Here is a 21,807-nt window from a genome sequence, read left to right as displayed (position 1 = left end):
GCTACATGTCATCAAAGAAAAAAAAAACGCAAGTGAATACCGGTAGTAACTGTATTTCATCAAGGTCAAACCAAGAAATATTGATATATTTTGCAGGAGAATTAAAGTATTTGATGAACGACTGACTTGAACACACTGGCAGCAAACACTCTCTATACCCTGTCATATTCCTAAGCAACAAAATATGAACAAAATACATCATCTCCTAGTTAAAAACAAATATTCATGTGTGTGTTGAGTGATATACTACTCTGCCTGATCTCTGTCTGGACTCTGGTGTTTTATTTGCTGCCTCAGTCTTAACGTTTTTTTTATTTTTTTACTTTAACTACTATCTGTCTTAGTCACTGGTCTGACCTGAGTCCACTTATGTTTTATGCGTCTTTCCCCAGGTCTTCACAGCCTGCCCGTGCCTTTTTAATTTCATCGATGAAATTGTCTGTCTGCAAGTTCATCTGCACTACAAACTGTTACTCTCACTTCCGTACAATCTTCAGTGTTTTATTCATCCAATGTACTGTTTACACTCTACTCACGCTCCAGTCTGCAACTGCTATAACAAGAAAACATTTAACTCGTGTCTTTTACGTTTATATTGCTGTTATTTCTAGTGTCTAGTCAGCTGTCTGTGCAGCATATTCCCCTGGGCATGATGAACAGCATGTGATTGTAAGTAGAGCTGCAGATGACATTGCTGGTGATTTCAGTTTACTTACACATTAAAATCCAACAACTGTCCTTAGTGAATCCTTAGGGTATAAAACAGCTGAAAATGATAGTTCTCAAACACTAGTTCAACCATTTATTTTGGTCTTGGCATCAACTTCTCAACTCGCTGGACTTTAGTTTTAAAGGAAGATGTAAAACTCATGGCTGCGTGAGTTACTACAACAGGGCCAAGGTCAAAAGCAGCAACAGCAAAAACAGAGGGAGGCAGTGTGGGGGAGATCATGAAAAGGGGGGAAAGAGAGGGGGGCTGCAGGGAGATATCAACAACTGTGACAGCTGTGTGGATATGGCGAGCTGAGCCATAACAGGGAGGTTCCAGGGCAGGAATGCAGAACAGTGGTTTGTGCTTAGGTCGTACATGGCAGGACCAGGGCACAGCATACAACAGCTGCCTAATCCCAAACTTCTGCCATGATACTCCTTGTCGAAAAGTGCAACCTGGATTCTGAAAAACTCATCGTCTCAATCCCTCTATATATCTACACAAAGCTTTATCCTGCCTGTGTCTCACTTGCCACACTTGTCAGCCTCAATCACAGGTCGTATCATAGCATCACAATCTTGAACTGACTGGCAATGTCATGGACTGAGACACCCCATTACAGAATCACAGCTTTACATGTTGTCAGCATAACAAAGGTTACTAGGCTGCAAGAAGAAAACGTAAGTAAAATGTTTCATGTAATGCTAAACGAATGGATCCATTCCTTTCCCTCCTCTGCACAGGAGACATCCAGATGTCGAGAGCTAAAACAAAACAAACTTACCTGCTACAGAGTTTGGCCTTGGCATCATGAGGGAAGAAGATGTCTGTGATGGGTATGGAATGGGTCCCTCAGGTGAGCGACTTGGAGGCTGTGGTGCCCCTGCTGATGTGTTGGACTGCTGCTGGTCTGTCCTGGATGGTGTGTCGGCTGGCGTTGCTGTGGCACTGTTGGAGTCTTCTTCGGCCACGGGAGAGCAGGTATCAGCCCGCACACTCTGTGCCAGGCCATGGCGCCCGCTGCCTCTCAGGCTGCCATCCTTACTCCACTCCAGACTGGAGCCACTGCGGTCATCATTCTCCGAAGAACTAGTGATTGTGGCTGGGGGGAGATAAGAACAGAGAGGGAATTAGCAAGTGAGGGAGGTAAGATGCTTTTTCTGTGTCATGAATATTTATCTGTCTTCATCTCTAATGAGATACTGAGCTGTAATAGAACTTTTAACTTTGAATAACTCCCTGCTTTTCCTCATTGACAACACTGTTCACCACCAGGACAGAGACAGGAGCATTAAAGACAGTCTGCTTGCACTAATGAAAACCAGAAAGACATGATAGCATGGACTTGTAGAATTAATTTCCTGAGCCCAGTCTTTTGTTCTTTTCACAGGTCATCAGTTAAAAGGATCCTATATAAGACAGCTTAAACAGCAACTGGAAGCTGTACTATGACACAAGATTCACACTAACAAAATATAAAAAATAGTGAAGAGTAGTGAAGAACTAGTGTTGAAAACCGCCTTCAATATTTTTAACTTCAGACAGGTGTTTTGCTAACATGACAAAAAATCCTTTAATCCTCGCTAAGGCCAACCCAGCCATCTAATACGATCCTAAAAGATGAGTGGAGGGCCAAAGCTACACAGGCGGCAGCTGGATACAGAAACATCAGTACAATCGGAGGACAGGAACTGACTGGCCAGCTGGCAGCATTTGCATAACACACCCCTAATCTGGATATCATAATGCCGCAGCACGTTGCATCTCCACTAATATTACTATAACACATCCTGGACCTTGTGACTAATGTGCTGTTTACCTGTACAGATATGAAGTCATTCATGACAGCAGAGTCACGTCTGGACCTGCTCTGAGCAAGGCATTAGCAGTCATCACGGTGTAGAAGAGGTAACAGTGATTGCTAAATTGTTTAACTATAACCCCTGGCAAAGAACACATTATTTATTTATTTATTCAAACATATGGTAAGCGTGTCATTTTACTATATGAAGAGTTGGTTGTGGTAATTGCTAAAGGGCTGTTATAGGTCCTTCTGTAGGTACCTAACGCAGAAACTCCTCTTGAAGCTATTTTGTAAATGTTAAGAAGACTTTGCAAAATCTCCCCAATTCCACCAAAGAACTTTAAACGCAGTACAAAGCTAAATTAATGTGCTTTTGAAATCAGAGTCAGAGTCAAACTGGAACATCAAACATTAATCACCGGCTGGAATCTGACCTGTGGACACAACATAGCTTTGTTCTCTTCCATGCCTGCACATTCTTATCAAGACGTGTGGCTGGGATGTTGCAGACCAACAATACATTGTGTCATCTTTCACAAAGTAAATTTTTATTTGACACAAATAAAGTATCTTTACAATGAGATCACATGTGAGACCACAACACATGTGACGTGACTGTATGTCTCATCCTGGGTGGCAGCATGTCGACGCTCCATGCTACAAGATACTCTGTCACAGCTTCCATAAATTATTTAGCAGCTAGCTATGATATTGCTCGGGGGGGACAGAATGACTGACTCAAGGTAATCAGTCTCTGCAGCATTGGTAATCCAAATTGTTATACCATATCTGGCTTTGGAATACATTGCTTTCCTCTGCAGAACAATCATGTCAATCAGTTACCTAAATAAGCATAAAATGTGTGATATCCTAGTTAGTTCATACAAGGATATTAAGTTTTATCCTCAAAATCTACCAGTGCCTTCTGAAATTATTTAACTTCAACCAAGGATAACTGCAGTATCATACAGTTACAATTTGCCATTGAATTCCCACTACAAATATTCAAAAGCCATTTTTTAGAATGAATTTCTAACATATGTAAAGCCACCGGAAGGTTTGTGAGTAGAAACAGCAGACGGATTAATATATCAATAGACTATGTCGTATTCCTGTCAGCTTGTGTAAATCCCCAGATGTCTTACAGGGTTATTACTAGACATACAATATAATGTCAAACTGTGGCAAACTGCCACCTCAATGCTCTCTCATAGTAGAACAGCTCTATACAAACTTGATGACTGACACATGGTAGAGGTTGAATAGAATCTGACAGACAAATGCTATTCAGTGCCACAAAAAAATCCACTGGGGTTAACAAAATGAATGATTGTGAGACTTTTTGGTCTATATCACAAAGTGCACATGAGATAACATTCTCAGATTCCAAATTAGAGATACAAGAGCTTTGTGGGAAAAACTGTAATAGTTGATAAAAATATAGTAAGTGTGTGCAGAGAAATCTGTGCTGACAGTTGTATTGTGTAGGATAAATGCCAAAAACAAAGACAATATTATTGAGAGGTCAGCAGAGCTTTTGCCGTTACCAATGTTTTTATCAAACCCAGCAACTGATGTAGCCACTGGTAAGCTGCCATTTTTGTTGTCATTACTCTGAGGTGGGCTATTCACGCTTCTAACTAAGCTATTAATTCATTGTGCCTGGTTTCCCACTGAATCTGCAGCAGACTTGGCTCATCACTGGCATTCCTAGCATTGTTGCTGACTATTTTGGCAAAGGCACCACAGGTGGTTTTAAACAGCAGTGAAGTCAGTTTAAAGCTGGTTATTTGACAAACTTTCTATAATGCTTTATGTTATGTGGGTTCCAATATGAATAAAGATAAAGAACAAGAAATTGCCTTGAATACAAATGCAGTACAACAGTAAACATTTCCACCATTGGCCGGCATGTGGCTAGCTCTAAGCTGCTAGCTTAATGTGCCCTGTGGCATTTTCTTGTCAACAAAGAAGTTATGTTTGCATTCAGTGTCACTTACAAATGCGTGTGTGTGTGTGTGTGTGTGTGTGTGTGTGTGTGTGTGTGTGTGTGTGTGTGTGTGTGTGTGTGTGTGCCTTTTGAGACCCGACAAAAGTGTTGGATGCATTGCTTCCTCATAAAACATTTGCAAAGCTGATTTTTAAAAGATATTTTAAATCCTATATTGTTTCCATCCATGTACGTATGTTAGCTTTGGCCCATTGTTGCAGTACTCCAATCAGCACATTACCGCAGCCAATAGCATAAAACCTGTAGCAAGAATGTGTATTGTGTCCAACATGAAACAAACAAAATAAGGACTTGCTTGGAAAAACATTGCTCTAGAATTTTTTTTACAGGGTACCTTTAAGTAAGGACACGGATACAACTAGATCGGTTTTCCTGCACCATACAAGTTACTATTTGGGTAGTGGGTACCATGAAAGAGTTGGTGATTTCTAACCTATGATCCCACTGTCTTTGCTCTCAAGTGTGGAGCTGGGGCTTGTGATGGTCCCGCAGGGGCTGGAGCAGCTGAGGGGGGGGTGGCTAGTCGTGCTGTTGAGCGTGGAACATGGGCTGTCAGTGCTGGGAGATGCCGTGCTGCTGGTCAGTGTAGAGCAGGGGCTGATACCCTGGCTAGTCACAGAGCACTGGGGAGAAAAAAGATAGAGGGGAAAAAAAGTTAAGGTACACCAAGAACATGCTCTACTCATCAAATATGTCAATGAAGTATGAAGTCAACCCAATATAAACTGTTAGCTGGCAACATGTTCACATTCTTTCAGCATGAGCAGCAATAAATACAACAAAAAAATATTTTTTTAACCTTATTTGGATGGAGAATTGAGAAAACTGGAAATAATGATTTGATGCGAGACTATCGCCTATTTACCTGGATCATGTGAAAGCAGTGCAAACAACTCCCTCACAAATATACAAGCCTTTCACGTGTGAGCATGACAAACAAGATGAAAGGCATACATGCTGTAAATGGAGCAAGGCTTTCAAATTACACACTTATATGTCTGGAGGAACCAAAATAAGCCTGACGAGAATTTCATGAAGAGAATTTCACAAGTCTCTACTTTGTTGTAACACAATAGATACCTTTCTCATGCAAGTCACCAAGCCTGTCTGACAACCATACAGCCGCTGAATCTTTGTTTGAGCTAACTGACAACCGTAGAAATCCAAATTTAAGCTGGTTTGTCCTGCTTCCCCATCTTCCGTAAACTGTATTCTGATTGCACACAATATAATGTAGCTCAGGAAGGAAGGTCATCCTTGTCACACTGTAAGAAGAGCCACATCCTTCAAACCTTTCCACATACACCACTCCATACTTTAATACTCCAATTAAAAACCACTGTTACAAAGCCAGGTTAAATTAAATCAACCCTCATCCTTAATACACCAACTTTGCTGCAGATATTTTGTTGCCTGAGGGACTTTCAACCACAGTTGGCATCTCAAGCACCACTTACTACAAGTGCATTGCCTGAAACACACTCCACCAATTAAAAGCACAGCAAACCATCACAAACCATTTCTAACATTACACCTCAACTCCTCTCTAACCTGCTTAAAAGCCTTTTTCACATACGGAAAATTGTGATTGCACTACAGTTTTTAATAATTCCTTCTTAAAACATTACTGCATTATTTCTGATGCACAAAAATCTATTCTTCAACCCAACTGAACACAAATAGTAAGACTCACCAATGCGTAGCCAATTTGAGACAGAATTGAGACGAAGAATTGAACGTCTTGTTCTAATGATGTACTGACTGTTGCTGTTTAAAAGGTCTACATGCTTGTGCAGTGGCATGCTTAATGAATATACACAGCAAAATAGGAGGGATGCTACATGGCCTAAGGCACCATTAATAACATGTGGAATGCTAATATTGACTACATAACATTTCCTATTTATAAATCCCACCTGTTTTTGTGACAGCATGCCAGTAGTTTTTGCCTGGCAATTTCCACCCTAGGGCTGCACCCAGAGCTTATACCACCTAACAAATCAAAGTCAGAGCCAAACAGCTTCCTGACATTTAATAATTTACTGTTCGGCAGAACATGCAGAGTTAAAGACATGTTGTAAAACAGCAGCATGGAGGAAAAGAGAATTGCTGGCAGATGACAATAATGTGCTCCTTGCTAACGAAGCACTGAAAACACACAACTAACCACAAACAAACACACTACCCATATCTCAACTAATGAACATGATTTATGTTACAATTCTTTGTAAGTGTCTTTCACATTTCTAGAATTCCCGATTCAGTGTCAAAACGTGCCCAAGACACAAGGGAAGCATAGCGTGCTGGGCTCTGCTCTTCACACAGCCCAAGCTTAATTAGTAGAACCAAACAAACTGAGGCTCAAACCTAACATAACTCTATTTCTGGTCTGGGACTCAGACACTTATGTTACATACTCAAGAGCCCCTGAAATAGCACTCAAGTTACTGGAAGACTCATATACCACACTGGAGAGAATAAAACCACATGCAGCCAATTTTAAAGATGCATTTACTTTCTTTAGAAAATCTTTATCATCTTAAACAAAAACAGTTTGACAGTTACCGTTGTTTGTTGTGCCAAAAAAAATATTCCCAGAGGTGCCTCCTAAATCCCCATCCAAAGTTAATGCACAGGGGAAAGAATGAGTCAAGCTGCAACAAAAAAATCCATTCTTCTGTTAGACTGTAACAACTCTCTCCTCCTCTGATCCTTTCTCTCTCTCTCTCTCTCCTCTATCTCTCTATCTGTGTGCTGCTGATGCAGCAGCAGTGGCAGCAGCTGCTGTTGGAAGAGGGAGGGAGTTGGAGGGGAGGGAGAAAATAAAATACCTTCTTTTCATTCTTGTCGTCCATAGGTATGCGTGCCGTACCCGGGATCCCTTCTCCTAGTAAAAAGCCCAGCCTTGTCATCAGTTCCTGAGTGGCAGGGGAGGAGGAGCTTGGTTGTTTATCTGCTTGCAGCTCTAGAGAAGAGGGAGAGGGAGAGAAATGCTCAACCATCCACTGGATGGCCCACACAGGGCCACTCTGCCTGCCCTGCCCTCCTTGGCTCTGCTCTGAAATGCTATGCTGCACTCTCCAGCTGCTGCTGATGTGGTGCAGACACGGATAGGGGGAGGAAAGAAGAGCAAGGGAGTGAAAGAAAGAAAGACAGTGTAGTGGGGGCTATAGTTAGTGTGTGTGTGTGTGTGTGTGTGTGTGTGTGTGTGTGTGTGTTAGAAAAGAGTCTGAATACATGTGAATGTCTAGCATTGTTAACAAAGCAGACTGTGTGTGTGTGTGTGTGTGTGTGTGTGTGTGTGTGTGTGTGTGTGTGTGTGTGTGTGTGTGTGTGTGTCCTGCAATGCCTCAGGTGCCAATTCCAGGACTTTCTGGTTGTTTATAGCTCTCACTCATAGAGCCTCTGAATATCAATGAGTGAACATGGGCTTTCTTAAACAAAGCTTAAACTTTCTGCAGTCTTCACTCTCAAGGCTTAATACTTTAAGGTTAGGGTGCCATTAACAAGGCAGAGATAACTTGCAATTTATTTTCTGTTTATACATATTACTTTTTGGCATAAAAAACCCCTCCCAAAACAGTGAAGACAAATAAGACAGCTTGTGCAACATGTATCTGTGCTGAAACTTATCATCTATACATGTAACACAATTATTGGTGTGGCAAAATAATTGAGAAAGAGTCACAACATTCCCTGAGAGTGAAGAGATAGTGTGACTGACAGACAAACAGAAAGAGGGAGAGAGAGAAAGATTTAGAGAGGGGCAGATGTCCAAGATACAAAAGCTTATTATACAGCTCTCTGTCAGCACCTATCCCTCCTCTCTCCTTCATTTTCTCCTTTACCCTCTTTCTTCCACAGTTATTAATAATGTTGGCCAATGGCACAATGTACTGCCAAGCCCCAATGAAGTCAAAAGCAAGCCACACACACACACACACACACACACACACACACACACACACACACACTTAAGGCCAGTTGCACCCCCTCAAAGAAAAGCACTTGCCTTTCATTTAGTGAAACTGAAATATGGTATAGGCCTGAAAGGAAACATAGCAATAATCAAAAAGGCCTAACGTTTTCACAATGAATACATTTAAGCTTTTGTCTATGTGGTACTGAATGCTAACCTAATACACATTGGCTGCTGTGCTTGCATCACCTTTTCTCCATTGCACATACTGTGCAGTAAAAAAAGACCATACATTAAAAATCTGTTATTTATAGGGAATGTCACCCTGCTCATGTAAATGCTTGAGAGAAGAATTTTAAGACCACTGGTGCAAAGACAATGCTGTGGCCTGAATGACGACAACAACGATTTTATAGATTCAGGGTCACTAGATTATAGCACACATCCTGTTAAGTCTTCACAAAGTGATATAATTAAATTGTCATTTCTCACCCACCATAACATGCACAAATCTGCATAAGTAGGAGCAAGTACAAGTAGCAATCTTCAAAAATGTTCTTTTTTGCTGGCTTGCGCCATATTTTGAATGTAAGCATTCATTGCTGTGGTTCTTTGGCATTGCCTTTGACATATTTTTGGGATTTTCTTTCATTAAGGTTTAATAACTGACAAGCTACTCTAATCTAAATCGCTTTTATGTACTGTAACATCACAAGGTGACAGAGTAGTTTAACTGAGATTTTCATTAAGAATTTTAAGATAAAGTTCTTAAATTCAACGGTGGATAGATGTCAAACTATGTTGAGCACCGCTTGTAGGTCAATAGTAATTTGAAGTACACAACACATTGCATGCTTCATCAACTTTTAATAAACGGTACAGATAATGGGCACTGGTCCCAGGTTTTTAAAAGGGGCACCTTGCACATCACACATTTATGGATACTGTAGATTAGCAGATAGTGACAGGTTGTGTTTCATTGTGAAAGTCTGTCAAAGGTGTGGCGTGGCCTAAAAGCACAAACATTATGGATTTGTAAACACTAGAAATTATTTAGAATCACAGACTAAGAGACTAACATTCTTTCAGAATTGTTATGCCCTCCACTTACTTTTAATAAAATAAAATGTAAATGTAGAAGTAGTATAGAAAAAGAAGAGAAAATATAGTTGAAAGCTTTAGCTCATAGAGATCAGTGCAAGAAAGCTGTATTTGTACCTGCTCTGGCTATAATGTAATACCATGTAGAATTGAATCCGACTTGTTGATTAAGTGCTTTTTCACAGTTGTATATTTCATCACTGGTTCTCCAAAACCACCTAATCCAACCTGACTCCTAATCAGTAGCCCAGGAACTGTGCTGGGGCTGTGATAGACCTCTAGGCATCAGACATAAATACACAACAACAGACAGAAAGGCTGACATATGTGACGCACATGGCACTTACAACCAAAACTGAGGCTCTTGGGCTATATCAATAATATCTTCAGGCAGTGGTCTCTTTGTAAATCAATACACTGTACCAACAACTCAAATTAGATGCACTGCAACTGCACCCACCGCTAGACACAAAACCTTTCCTTTGCAAGTGCATTTTCACAGCGTTCTGTGTTCGTGCATTTAGGAATAAAAATGTAGCACATGCAGTCCGTGGAGTAATCTGAGTTAAGTTTATGGTTGTACTGTGGGTTTATGAATTTCAATACTTTGGCTTAATTTGTCAACCACTTCAGAATGGATTTGGACTGTGTGACTCACTATTCGCTTTTGTTTATACACGACTCAACAGTGCAATTGTCTAGAACAGCTAAATGGTTAACCCTGGGACTAGTTTCTTTTATGAATGTTATCATTGCCTATTGATGCAATTACAGCGAAATACCTTAAGGTCATAGTAAACGTGACAGGCAGAAAACAATCCTAGAAACTAAACAACCTTAGTCTCATCTGTTGGCCAGTCTTATCTGTCGATAGTTAAACGTCTTACTCCAGGGGGCCTTAGCTGTGGTACTGAAGAAGGGACACACGCTGCTCTTTCGCCTTCCTGCCAGATTTCTCCAACCTGGTTATTGATCAAATTGGCTACCTTTTAGCCGCAGGTTCAATTCTCTAACCTTTGGGCTACCACCACTGCTACGTTGATCTGATCGCATCTAACGATTTGAGTAGCCATTGCCTTCAATGTGACATTGCAGATATCAATGTCATCACTGCAGCTAATGTAAATGTTGTTATTTGTCTAGCCTGAGCACTGTCACTGATGACAACATGTTGTATGTGCTGGACAGTATGGACCTTTTTCACAGCAGACATTTTGACTTGTCATAGTAGGAAAAGCACAGCTGAAATTGATAACCTTAACGAGGGCTCAATTCCATCAAGTGTCCCAGTAAGCTATTTCAGTGAGTCAGCATGCACAATACCAGGGCCTCTCCTAAGTGGAAAGCAGCCATCATTAATGGTTTTGAATACACCTGTGCTTTTCCTACTATGACATGTCAACATGTCTGCCGTGAAAAAGGTCTATTAGTCTGTTTACCAGTTAGCTTCACAAGTCATTATGTCCCCAAGGATTTTTTTATTAAACATGATCAGTGTTTGAGCTTTTTATGGCAGAAATAGCTATACAGTGCATTGTGTTGCATTACTGTGGGTCTCTTCCAATGAAAAGAGAAAAAGAATGTCAACTACTGCACCACAATATAATAAGATGACATGTAGTTTTAAACTGATGGCATGGTACATTTAAGGAAACTGAGCTCACATAATGGTGTAAATCATAAATCACACAACCACCCTCCTATAGCCTAGTGTAGCAACTATAGGTAGCAACGGTGTCCTTGGGTTGTTCTTTAGTTCCTCTTAAACCAGTTCTTCAATCTGAGACACATAATGAAACATAGAAATCATCCCCAGGTCAAGCACCACATTTGTGTATCTCAAGTTTAATTGATAGCGTCATCATACAGTGGGCAAAATACTTTCCAATCCATATCCAATAAGAAAAAGAAAAACGGTCAACATAGTCCAAAGACAGAGGGCAGTGTGGGGTTTATCAGTTTCTCAAGCTGTCACACATTCCTGAAGAGGAAAGCATGAAAGAAGGCTGCTATGGTTCCTTGATTTAAAATGCTATCAGCAGTGGAGCACTTCTGACTGCAAGTGGTCTACCTGTCTCCCAAGATAACCTGGTGGGCTGAATACAAACCAGACGTGCTGGCTTCCCTTAAAGTATTCATAGATTAGGTCTGCTCTTATTTCATTTTAATGGTCATTGGCTCTTTTGACTGGGAGAGTTTGGGCACATTTCGGCTTTTATAACCTCGAGGGGAAGACGGAACTTGATAGGAATCATGCTATATGCAGGCTTTGCAAAGCGAAAGTTAAGTATCTTGGAAACACCACAAACTTGAGAACTCACATGGTACGCCATCACCCAGAGATTAACATTAAAGACGTGGACAAACAACAACCTAACATGCCAGTCAACCAACGCACTCTTTCAATGCTCTAAACTCCCACCGAACTCTGACCGAAAAGCTCTTTTTATTTAACAGTTTTATTTTATACATCTATCCACGTATTTGAAAAGAACGCTATTTTTATATAGTTTTTATTAATGCCTCTGCCCGGGTCCGATTTTTCCTGCAAAGTCACAAAATGATTTTCGCTACAGAGCACACAATCTGATGGGTCACAGATTTCAGCTTAACATCGAAAAAGCCTGTGTTAGTGGGTATGCAGGTAAAAGGTAGTAGGGGATTTCATTATATAGGCCTAATTGTAATTATAATTTTATCTCAGAAGTTATCTGTTGTAGTTATGGCTGATACTGGGGCAGGGCCATCACAGAAAAGAAGGAAATTAAACGAAGAACAAACTAAAAGCTAAAAGGGAAAATGAAAGACGATGGGCTTTCAACAGATGGAGACAATTACGGGATTGTAAATGATTCAAAAACGTCCCCAAATTGGCCCTCAGGTATGTAATATGTCCATTTCATTTATAAAATAACTTTAGATTGTGCGATGTGGTTGTACGCCAGTAGCCGACATTAAATTGCATCCCCCTTCCATTTAGCGCAGACCTTTTATTCCTTTTAGTCTGTTTGTGTTGGCCTACTATTTTCTTTTCCTTTGTCCCCCTGTACCTGTATAAATGAAAGTTATTATTACGTTGGTTGCTACAACAAACTCTTTATGCTTTGGCTCGTGACACAGTGACGGTGATACCCGGTTTAGCACACAATACATCCAAAGTAGGCTAAGTTACCGTATGCAACACTTGAAATACAACGATGCATCTGTAACATATTCTCTTATTGTAAATGAATGATTTTCTGTCTGAGCAAAACATTTATTGAACATTATGAACTCCCGGTAATGCTAACTCAGTAATCTACAGTGGGCAACACATCACCGTAAAGAAAAGACCTTTACGACAGCAGGCGTGGTAAAAACACTACGGCTTTTGTCCAAAGGGAACGCTGAAATCAACACAAACTGAAAGTTACATATAGCCACTTTAATTGAAAAAGTCCCACTCAGTATAAATTCCCATATAACCATAGCTGAGTGATTTCATGGCCCAATAATGTATCACAACAACAGTGGCGGACTATTAGAAGTAAGCACTTGTGCAGACCTCTGCAAAGGGTTACCGTACTTAGCGGTTACCAGTTATCTGTGAGAGCAACACTGGTTGTTTCTAAACTTGTATGTCACTAAGCACAACCTTATGAATCAGTTTAAGACTTTGTAATGCAAAATACATTGTTTATGATGACACTGTGGGAGTTGGGTAACAGCAACTTCATCAGTAAAAATCCCTCTGTGGATAGAAGGCAGTTATAAAGTAAAATGACTACACAATGAAAATTAGCTATATACGGTATCTGATTAGTTATCTATATCTTACACTACCCTGAAGATACTGAAAAAACAGGGATGTAGCTGGAACCACTTTTTGTTATTCCAGTAACAGCAAGGGGAGACAAAAACAAAACAACATCATCATCTGCTGCCTGAGGAAGTTTATGAGCAGGTGTGAAATAGCAGCCGCGTGGTGCAGGGATGGAAGAATGAAGACATAAGGAGGAGGAGCAGAAGAAGGATGGAGGAGGAGGGGAACACCATGAACAGACTCTACAGAGCTGTCTTGGCTCTCTCCCTGCCGAGAAAACAATCCAGCCGGTGCTCATTAGCAGCTGGAGTTTCATTACCATAACAGTGGAGCCTGTTTAATGAACCCTCGATGAGAACATGCATCCTGCTTCCCCATTTGAGTTCAGAGGTACGAGGTGACGTGCCCCCCTGAAGCACATTGAGCGCTCTTATTGCAAATTCCACTGTTACAAACCACAAATGTCCTTTGCTGCAAGCACAGTTGGAGCGTCCAATGAGACATTACAGCATACTGAGGTGAGACTGTTAATAATAAAGTATCTCCAAGTAAAATGAGGTTCGGAGGGTGGGGATGGCAAGAAGATAGTAATCATAGTTGTGACTGACATCTCAGCTTGACTCTGGCTGTTATTAGTGTTGCTCTAACAATAGATGATGGCATTTCATTAACCATTTGACCAACAGAGCTAAAGCTACTTCATGCAGCGATTTACCCCTGCGAGGCAAAGCGGCTGTGCTGTGAGGATCCTCAAGAGATGAGATTAATGAAGCTTCATCATTAACTAAAGAAAAAGACAAACAACATACAAAGTTTCAGCCACTAGCAGCTGATTAAAAAAGGAAATCAACAATGCACCTGATATGCATTAGATAGGGATATGACTCAGTCTGTTACGGCCAAAAAGAAATCACAGCCCATTCAGCTGCTGCCACAAAGTAGTCACTCCTTGCATAAATACCATTAGAAGTTCTATAAACTGGTAACAATGGGTCTTGATTATACAAGTGGGCTTAAGTCTTTATAAATGATACAAAATACAGCCAGCTTGCATTCATTGTTATTATTCATTAGTGGAACATCTTCCTTACATCAGTCTCAGTTTCCCAATTCAGTATCATACCAAGATAACAATAATAATAATGACATTATCTGCATCATTTTATAAATTGCCAATTCAAAATTAGTGTAAAAAGAAGTCACCAGTAAACATATGGTTTCCTACATTTGCAAAAACATCAGATTACTCTTACTCTTTGATGAGATTTTTTACATATCAGGAATCAGGAAACAAGATCAAACTACATTAACCCAATTCACACAGCCAAATATATAGACAACATGATGCTGAAAGTTCTATATTTTACCATGGCTGGGCTTTTTTTGGCCTATGTTGTGCCAAAATGACACATTCAACAGCTACAGTAAAGGTGACTACATTTAGAAACTTATGTTTTCACTGTAATCTCCTAATAACAATAGTTGAACCATGAATAGCTCAAGGGATGGAACATGGTCACTGTGTTAATCTATTTTTCATTACAACCATTTTAAAGTATCTGCACTGGCTACCTGTTTTAAGGTACTATAGGTTTATAAAGCTCTTAATTGTCTTGGTCCTATCTATTTATCAGATTTGCTTTTAGTCTGTGAACCCTCAACAAGGTTGTTGTATTGTGTGAAGCACTTTTTATTACATTTTACGTGTATGTGCAATACAAATAAAGTCTGTTTGATTAATTGATTAATTGAAAGGAGTAACACACATTGTACAGGAGATGGCAATACATGGTCAGATTACTACCAGAACATCATAAATGGAGAAGTGAAAGCAACACTACAGTCAGATGTTTTAAGTGGTGTAAATTCACAGAATACTTAACAATATCAGTTGGGTCCTACTTTCAGTACTGACAAGATAATCAGCACATGAAGAAACAGGTGCTAAGTGGGCCTGGGTCTAACTGGAGTTGTAACATGGGGGGGCGTGAGAGAGAGCCATAATTGTTGGAGAGGACGAAACCTGAGGTTTAGTCTTGATTGACAGAGACAGAGCTCTGAGACCACAGCTGAAACAATTCTGTAAGGCGCACTGTTGGCGACCTGTTGCAAATGCACTCATGCACGCAAACACACGCATACACAAACAAGCATAACTGTACTTGTGGACAAAATAAAAATACACATAGCATTTACACACATGCACAAGAAACACTATCCTTCCTCAAAGAGCTATGTGAAGTGACTCCACTGTAGGTCAAACACACGTTTCCTATCTTAACTTACAGTCCATCCTGTTTGTCCACAACAGAAAGCTCTGGAAAGCAGATAGCATAACCCAAAACAAGAACAAATGAATACATTCAAACTCCATATGCAAGCTTTAATCATATCTGTGGATAGCCAAAATGAAACACACACACACACAAAAAGATACTGCATATAAATCTTTAAAATGAAATTCACCATTTTAGACAAATAAAGGGATGCACTGCCTAAAATACCACAAAAAATCCTAGTTGCACTCAAGATGTGACCATTTATGTGAGGCATGGTTTTTGGACATCCAAGAAAGGCATCCTTCAGCACAACACCCAACAAAAGGCCCCTTTACAACTACTAAGAACTCACTTTATCTGTGCCCTAAATGTCACACAGTGCTCATGCTGCAAAACTTCCAATGGGTTTTCCGACACAGATTCTGGTACTGACCTTGTAACAAACATGTCAAACAACCATTTTATCCTGTCTCAGCAGTTAGCAAAAAAAGCCAACATTGTTTACGATCTCTCAAAGTAGGAGACTACACAGACTGAAAGATGCTCTCCTTATTGACAAAAGAACACTGGATACGTCCTTGTCACATGCGATGTGTGACGCACAGTAATACAAATTAATCTAGTTGATGTAACAGGCCTACTGCAAACTCTGACACTAGATCTAACTGCATGGTGTAACTTCAAATAACATGAAAATCCTATATGTGTAAATTTGTCCACATGGAGAGAAATGGAGAGGAATAGCATGTGTAGCTGTGCTTAAAAGCCAGTCAGCTGTGCATGGGTCCTCATCCAACAGCTGGGCTATCACAATTAGCCATCATTAGTCTAGAATTTATACAGCGCCTAATTGTACATAATTAGTTGAGTAAGTTGGCTCATTCCTTTAATTTCTCAGCAGAAACTTCTTTTACCTGCTAACTATAGCTGTGGGATGAGGGAGGTAAATTTCTCCTGGCTTAGCTGCTTACATTTATTGAGTAACTGACTGTACAAAGCAGCAGGACATGTACGAGTCACTACCAAAGCTACAAAATAAACTAAAATCTCGTAAATGCCTGGAGCTGCCCGAGGAGATACAGCCTTTTGCTGTTGCTCCAACAGTGCAATGAGCAATACAAATGTACTATATTAGGTTGGGCACAACTGTCCTAGAGACTGCAATGTCATTTCTTATATGTCATAAATTGACCAGATCTGTAACTGTTATCTCCATCATTGGGAGTAGACCAGGAGAATAAGAAAATGCAAAAGTCAAGTTATAATATTAGTTCATTTTTGTGTGTGTACTCTCTGTGTTTGAGACTGAAGTAGTTTGATGGTTCTCTACATTTTGTGGTAGCAAAAATATTCTCTGGAGGGCTTGGACAATAGGTCGGTCACATACTTGTAACATAGTTACAAAGAGTAATTTTAGCCTAGAATGAAATTAGAGCAGAGGCAGCACTGCGGACACAAGGTTAAAACAAGCACAACAACACCTCTTTTGTAAACACAAGTAGTTTAACAATAAGTACACACACCTTGAGCATTTTTTTCCTTATCTGTGTTGGGAAGCAAGAGAAAGGAGGGAAACCTTAGGAAAGACTGCTTCTAAAGCTGCAGACACACAGACTAGACGGCCGACCCTCGGCAGAAAAGGCAGTTGGACTGATCAGTCTCCCAGAGTTGGTCAAAAAAGTGCCTCAGAACACACCAAAGCGACGAGACGTAATACGTCTCCATAACAGTAGGCGGCGCTAATCTGTATTGTCGCCCAAAAATGAAAACCGGCAGCTGATTGGACGAACGCGTCATGTGGGTCTGGGTTCTCCGGAAATTCAAAGACCGACAGACGGCTTGTTCAGAATACGATCTCATATTGCACTAAAATAGTTCACCAAAACGTGTTTCTGAAAACATTTTAAGCGAGAAATAGGCCATGCAGTTGCTGAATCGGTCTTCATTTCAGATCAACAAAGGTCAGTTTAAAAGATTTTCGTCAGATTTTGAGAGGCTCTAGTCACGCTCATTCCGCTCCCTGTTTCCGGGTTAGCACTCTACCAATCAGTAGGGGTGGCACGGTTCATGAAAAAACATCTGAACCGCTCGGTTTGCTTGTCTCGGTTCGGAGCGTGTGTGCGTCGCACGACTCGTCAGTACACTGTTAATGTGCACTAACCACTTACTGCCCACTTTCGACACCTATGTTAAAACACTTACTGGAAACGACGAGGGGGATGAGCGTGACGAACTCAACACATGGCAGCTGATTGGACGAACGCGTCACGTGGTTCTTGCTGCTCCCGAATTTCAAAACAGACTAATGGCGTCTCGTTCTGAATACGATCTCGTATTTTACGAAAATAGTTTACCGAAATGTGTTTCTGAAAACATTTTAAGCGAGAAATAGGCCATACAGTTGCTGAATCTGTCTGTTTTTTTTTTGATCGACAAAGGTCAGTTTAAAAGATTTTCGTCAGATTTTGAGAGGCGCCGAACCGACCGCTCCTCAGGAGTGTGGAGCGTTCTCTTAATACATCCATGGTGTGGAGTGCTGCTGCTGCAGGTCACGTCACATGCAGAAATGTCAAGTGGGAGAGAAAAGGAAGGCGCTGGAGTCTGCGCTAGCGTCGTATAAGTCTGGTGTGTGGGAACATTTTGGATGTCATGTTACCTATGATGACAGCGTAAATAAAACAATAGATAGAACTGCCACTGTGTGCATGTATTGTGCAACATGCATTCAATATGTTAATTTTAGGGATATCATATGTATATTTCTGGAGTGTTAAAGATTAAAAGAAAAAATAACAATAACTGTACAGAACCGAAAACCGTGACCCTAAAACCGTGATACGTACCGAACCGTGAATTTTGTGAACCGTACCACCCCTACCAATCAGATGGGTCATTTGAGTCCGACTGCCGGCAGTGCCCGCCCCGCCGATTATACATGTCAAATCGGCCAAAATGAAGGCCGACGGCTCCTCGAACGGACGACGGCACGGAACACGCCAAACAGACTCGAGTCACAGACCTCGCCAGATTGTCCGACGGCCGATTATCGCCTTGGCGTGTCTCGGGCTTAAAACAGCACCGGCATGTGAATGTGTATGTTTATGTACATGTGCTTCAAACGGGGTGTCAGGTCTGTAGAGGAGGGAAATACATGGGGAATAGTGAGTCAAGTAAGGGTGAGAAGGGGGAAAAGGGTGGTGTTTGTGCAGTAGGTATACTCAAAAGCATTGTATCATGATTAACACAAATACATAGATTCTCCCTATTGAAAAGATCCAGGTCTCTCAAAATGTTTTTTGAAGTATACAGCTCATAAAATTAGCTCACTAATAGTGCCAGTGCACCAGCTGTCATGAGATAACATTTATCTTGCATCTGCTATCTGCCGGTAGCCCGCTCTGAGCCGAAACACTGCTCTGTGCCAGCTGAATGCCAGACACACCCTCGTGCCTTGGTATGTAACAGTCAACAGTAACTGGGTTGCACTGGGTTACTACTGTCTGCGTATGTGAGCCATGTACAATCAGAGGGCACCACTTTCTGTGATGTCCTTTGCTAAAGATAACCCATCCTACAACTCTACTTAAGCCAATGAGAGGAATTTGAGCCCACCATGCTATGCTGGAAACCAAAACAGAGTACATAGTGAAATATTATCCCTACACACACAAAAACACCACCCAACACAGGAGAGAATAGGCAACAATAACATTACACCTCACATAAATATGGAAGGAGGACTTCTCTCATTACATTTCTATGAAATAAATCCAATACTCCGGTCAGACAATGTGTCCCCGCATAGAAGAAAATTGACCCCTCTGTAATCTAAACACACACTTTAAAATAAACACGGCACTATTGTGTGTTTGTATAAGACGCTACATAAAGGAACACTGCTCAAATACACTGGTACTTTTATGGAACACTCATGCAGGAATTGATGCTACCCTCAAATTACAGAGACCTATCCCTGACCCCATGGACACAACAATGATATTTTATATAGCACAAAACATACATACATACATACATACATACAGCTATGAAGACTGATCACAGTATGAGTGCAAAGTTGTAAATTCCAACATGTATGCTTCTTATTCTTAAGCCAGTTGAAATCAGACTGTTGTCAATGTATCCAAAAACACAAGCAGACAGATACACAAGTGAACGAAAAGAAAAACTCACCATTGTTTGAGGACTCCTTGTTATCGGCCACCTTCCTCAGTGCTGAAACGATGGCATCAGAAGGAATGCGAGGACTCTCCACATATTTGGGCTTCCTGATTGGACCTGCTAGCACGGACGAAGATACAGAGAGAATGAGAGAGAGAGAGAGAGAGAGAGAGAGAGAGAGAGAGAGAGAGAGAGAGAGAGAGAGAAGGGAAAGAAAATGCAAAAGAGGAGAGAATGAGAGAAACAGAGAGAGAGAGAGTTCTCGATGGATTAACATGTTCCAGATGGGACTAAAGATGAGAGGTGGTGGTGTCTTAGTTGGACAGGCTTGGCTGCACTCTGTAGCTCACATAAACTCATTTACACACACACTCTCTCAGACAGCTCCCTGCGCTGATAGCAGCTCTGGTCTGTCTGACAACCCTGAATATTGTCTGCATGGCTGGAGACTCCCAGTAAAACAGTGCTAGCTGGCTCTGGGAATGTAAACTACAGCAGGAAACCACAACAATTAGCCTCTTATTGAACTTTTAAAATGAGTGTTTAAACACACACATGCACTGAGAAGCAGCAAAAACAGACAAAGAGTTTTTCTGCTTGTTGATCTGTGAACAGTCAATTGAAATCTGTTATTGCTGCACAGATACAGATGGATGGATTAAGGTCCATGTGTCCTGCTGTAAGTCAGATGATGTATCTGGGACAGCGGTACAGTCCTCTGAGGACTGTCTTTTTCTTTAGTGAGGAGTCTAGGTTAGCTGGCTGCTCTGTTCCCTCTGCTCTCACCGTGACACAATTAGAAAATCCCACAGCTCCATACAGAATGCTTGCTCACTGTGCCAAACTTTAAGATAAACCACAGAGAAATTTGCCCCACTAGAGACAGCTCCTTTGGCAACATTTCCATCTTCGTGTGTGTAAAATGATTTGCCCCTGTTGTCCATAACACATTCTGTAAATGCCTTTTAATCTTCCTTAAATAGACACAAATTAAGGTTCTTTATTTGAGTGGCAGCAAAGGCCTACTAATCTTACAGAGTGGCAATATAATTGTTTATACATGCAGGAGATCCAGCAAAGACACTAGACTAAATACTAAGCCATGAAACAAACATCTCCCAAGCAACTAGCTGTGCACATTTCAAGACCTCTACTTCTATCCGACAATTTCTTGTTAAAAAAAGAAAAACGTTCCAGAGTCGAGACACAAAAGCAAATATGTAACTGCAGGAAATAATCTGAAAATAGGATGTGACTGTATTATTTAGATGTATAAATCCATAGAGAATAGCAACTGCATGCCTCCCCTTGCACCACTCCTCCATGCTTCTCCAACATTGACCTACTGTAACTTAATCCAAACCTCCTCCTTCTCTTCCAAACTCCAGTTATCAGATGACTGTGTGTGTAAACCCAGTCAAAACATAAAGATTAGATGGGAGGGCAAAGATAACAATTTCATATTACCACATTTGGTAATCAGTCACTCCCACCTCCAAAAAAAAAATCCTCTGTCAGATGGGACAATTTCTTCAACCACAGCTGCGATTTGGCCACAGATACTAAAAGTGGAGGTGAGGGGCAAAGAGAGGAGTTACAGCAGCAGCCATGTGAGGGGAAATTATCTGGAAGTGTCATTGCAACAAGCCAAGCATGAGAGTCAAAGTCAGCTTGATGCACAGTGCCATCTATAGTTATGCGACTTGAAATGCATTGTGAAAAATGGTACTTTTGATACCCGAGAAGAGCTTCTGCCTCAACAAACTGGGTGCTCTCTTGCTTTCTGGCAGATGTCATGATATGAAGCCAGTCATCCTTCATAGGAGCAGGAAGCAGTAGTTGTAGTATGTGGTGAACAGTAGTTTTAAAGGATTGGTGTCGCTTAGCAGCACTATAATCTAAAGATTGGATTTCCAACACATGTGAGGTGATACATAGATGAGAGCTAAGCCTGAGGAAGACTGATCCAGTGAAGTATCTACAAAAGCAATAGAAGTCCG

General features: G+C 40.9%; 1 protein-coding gene across 10 annotated transcripts in view; it reads right to left on the bottom strand.

Annotated features, from left to right (window-relative positions):
• The window catches only part of tanc1b (tetratricopeptide repeat, ankyrin repeat and coiled-coil containing 1b), a 103,515-nt gene that overhangs the window by 41,481 nt on the left and 40,227 nt on the right, over positions 1-21,807 (bottom strand). For 5 of the 10 annotated variants that reach the window (XR_013502665.1, XM_078261787.1, XM_078261786.1 and 2 more), the window contains exons 4-7: positions 19,820-19,927; positions 7,359-7,492; positions 4,961-5,150; positions 1,497-1,814 (exon numbers count right to left, since the gene is read on the bottom strand). Coding sequence is in view for 9 of the 10 variants with exons in the window: in XM_078261787.1 (XP_078117913.1) it covers positions 1,497-1,814; positions 4,961-5,150; positions 7,359-7,492; positions 19,820-19,927 (750 nt within the window). In the remaining variant the exon portion in view is untranslated. The remainder of the gene's footprint in view (positions 1-1,496; positions 1,815-4,960; positions 5,151-7,358; positions 7,493-19,819; positions 19,928-21,807) is intronic. The other 5 variants (XM_078261790.1, XM_078261782.1, XM_078261788.1 and 2 more) reach the window with 2 other exon arrangements.

This window comes from Sander vitreus, chromosome 11 (assembly GCF_031162955.1).
Source record: "Sander vitreus isolate 19-12246 chromosome 11, sanVit1, whole genome shotgun sequence".
Classification (NCBI taxonomy): Eukaryota; Metazoa; Chordata; class Actinopteri; order Perciformes; family Percidae; genus Sander; species Sander vitreus.
Note: the sequence above shows the minus strand (reverse complement) of the source record. Positions and strands in the feature narration are given on the sequence as shown.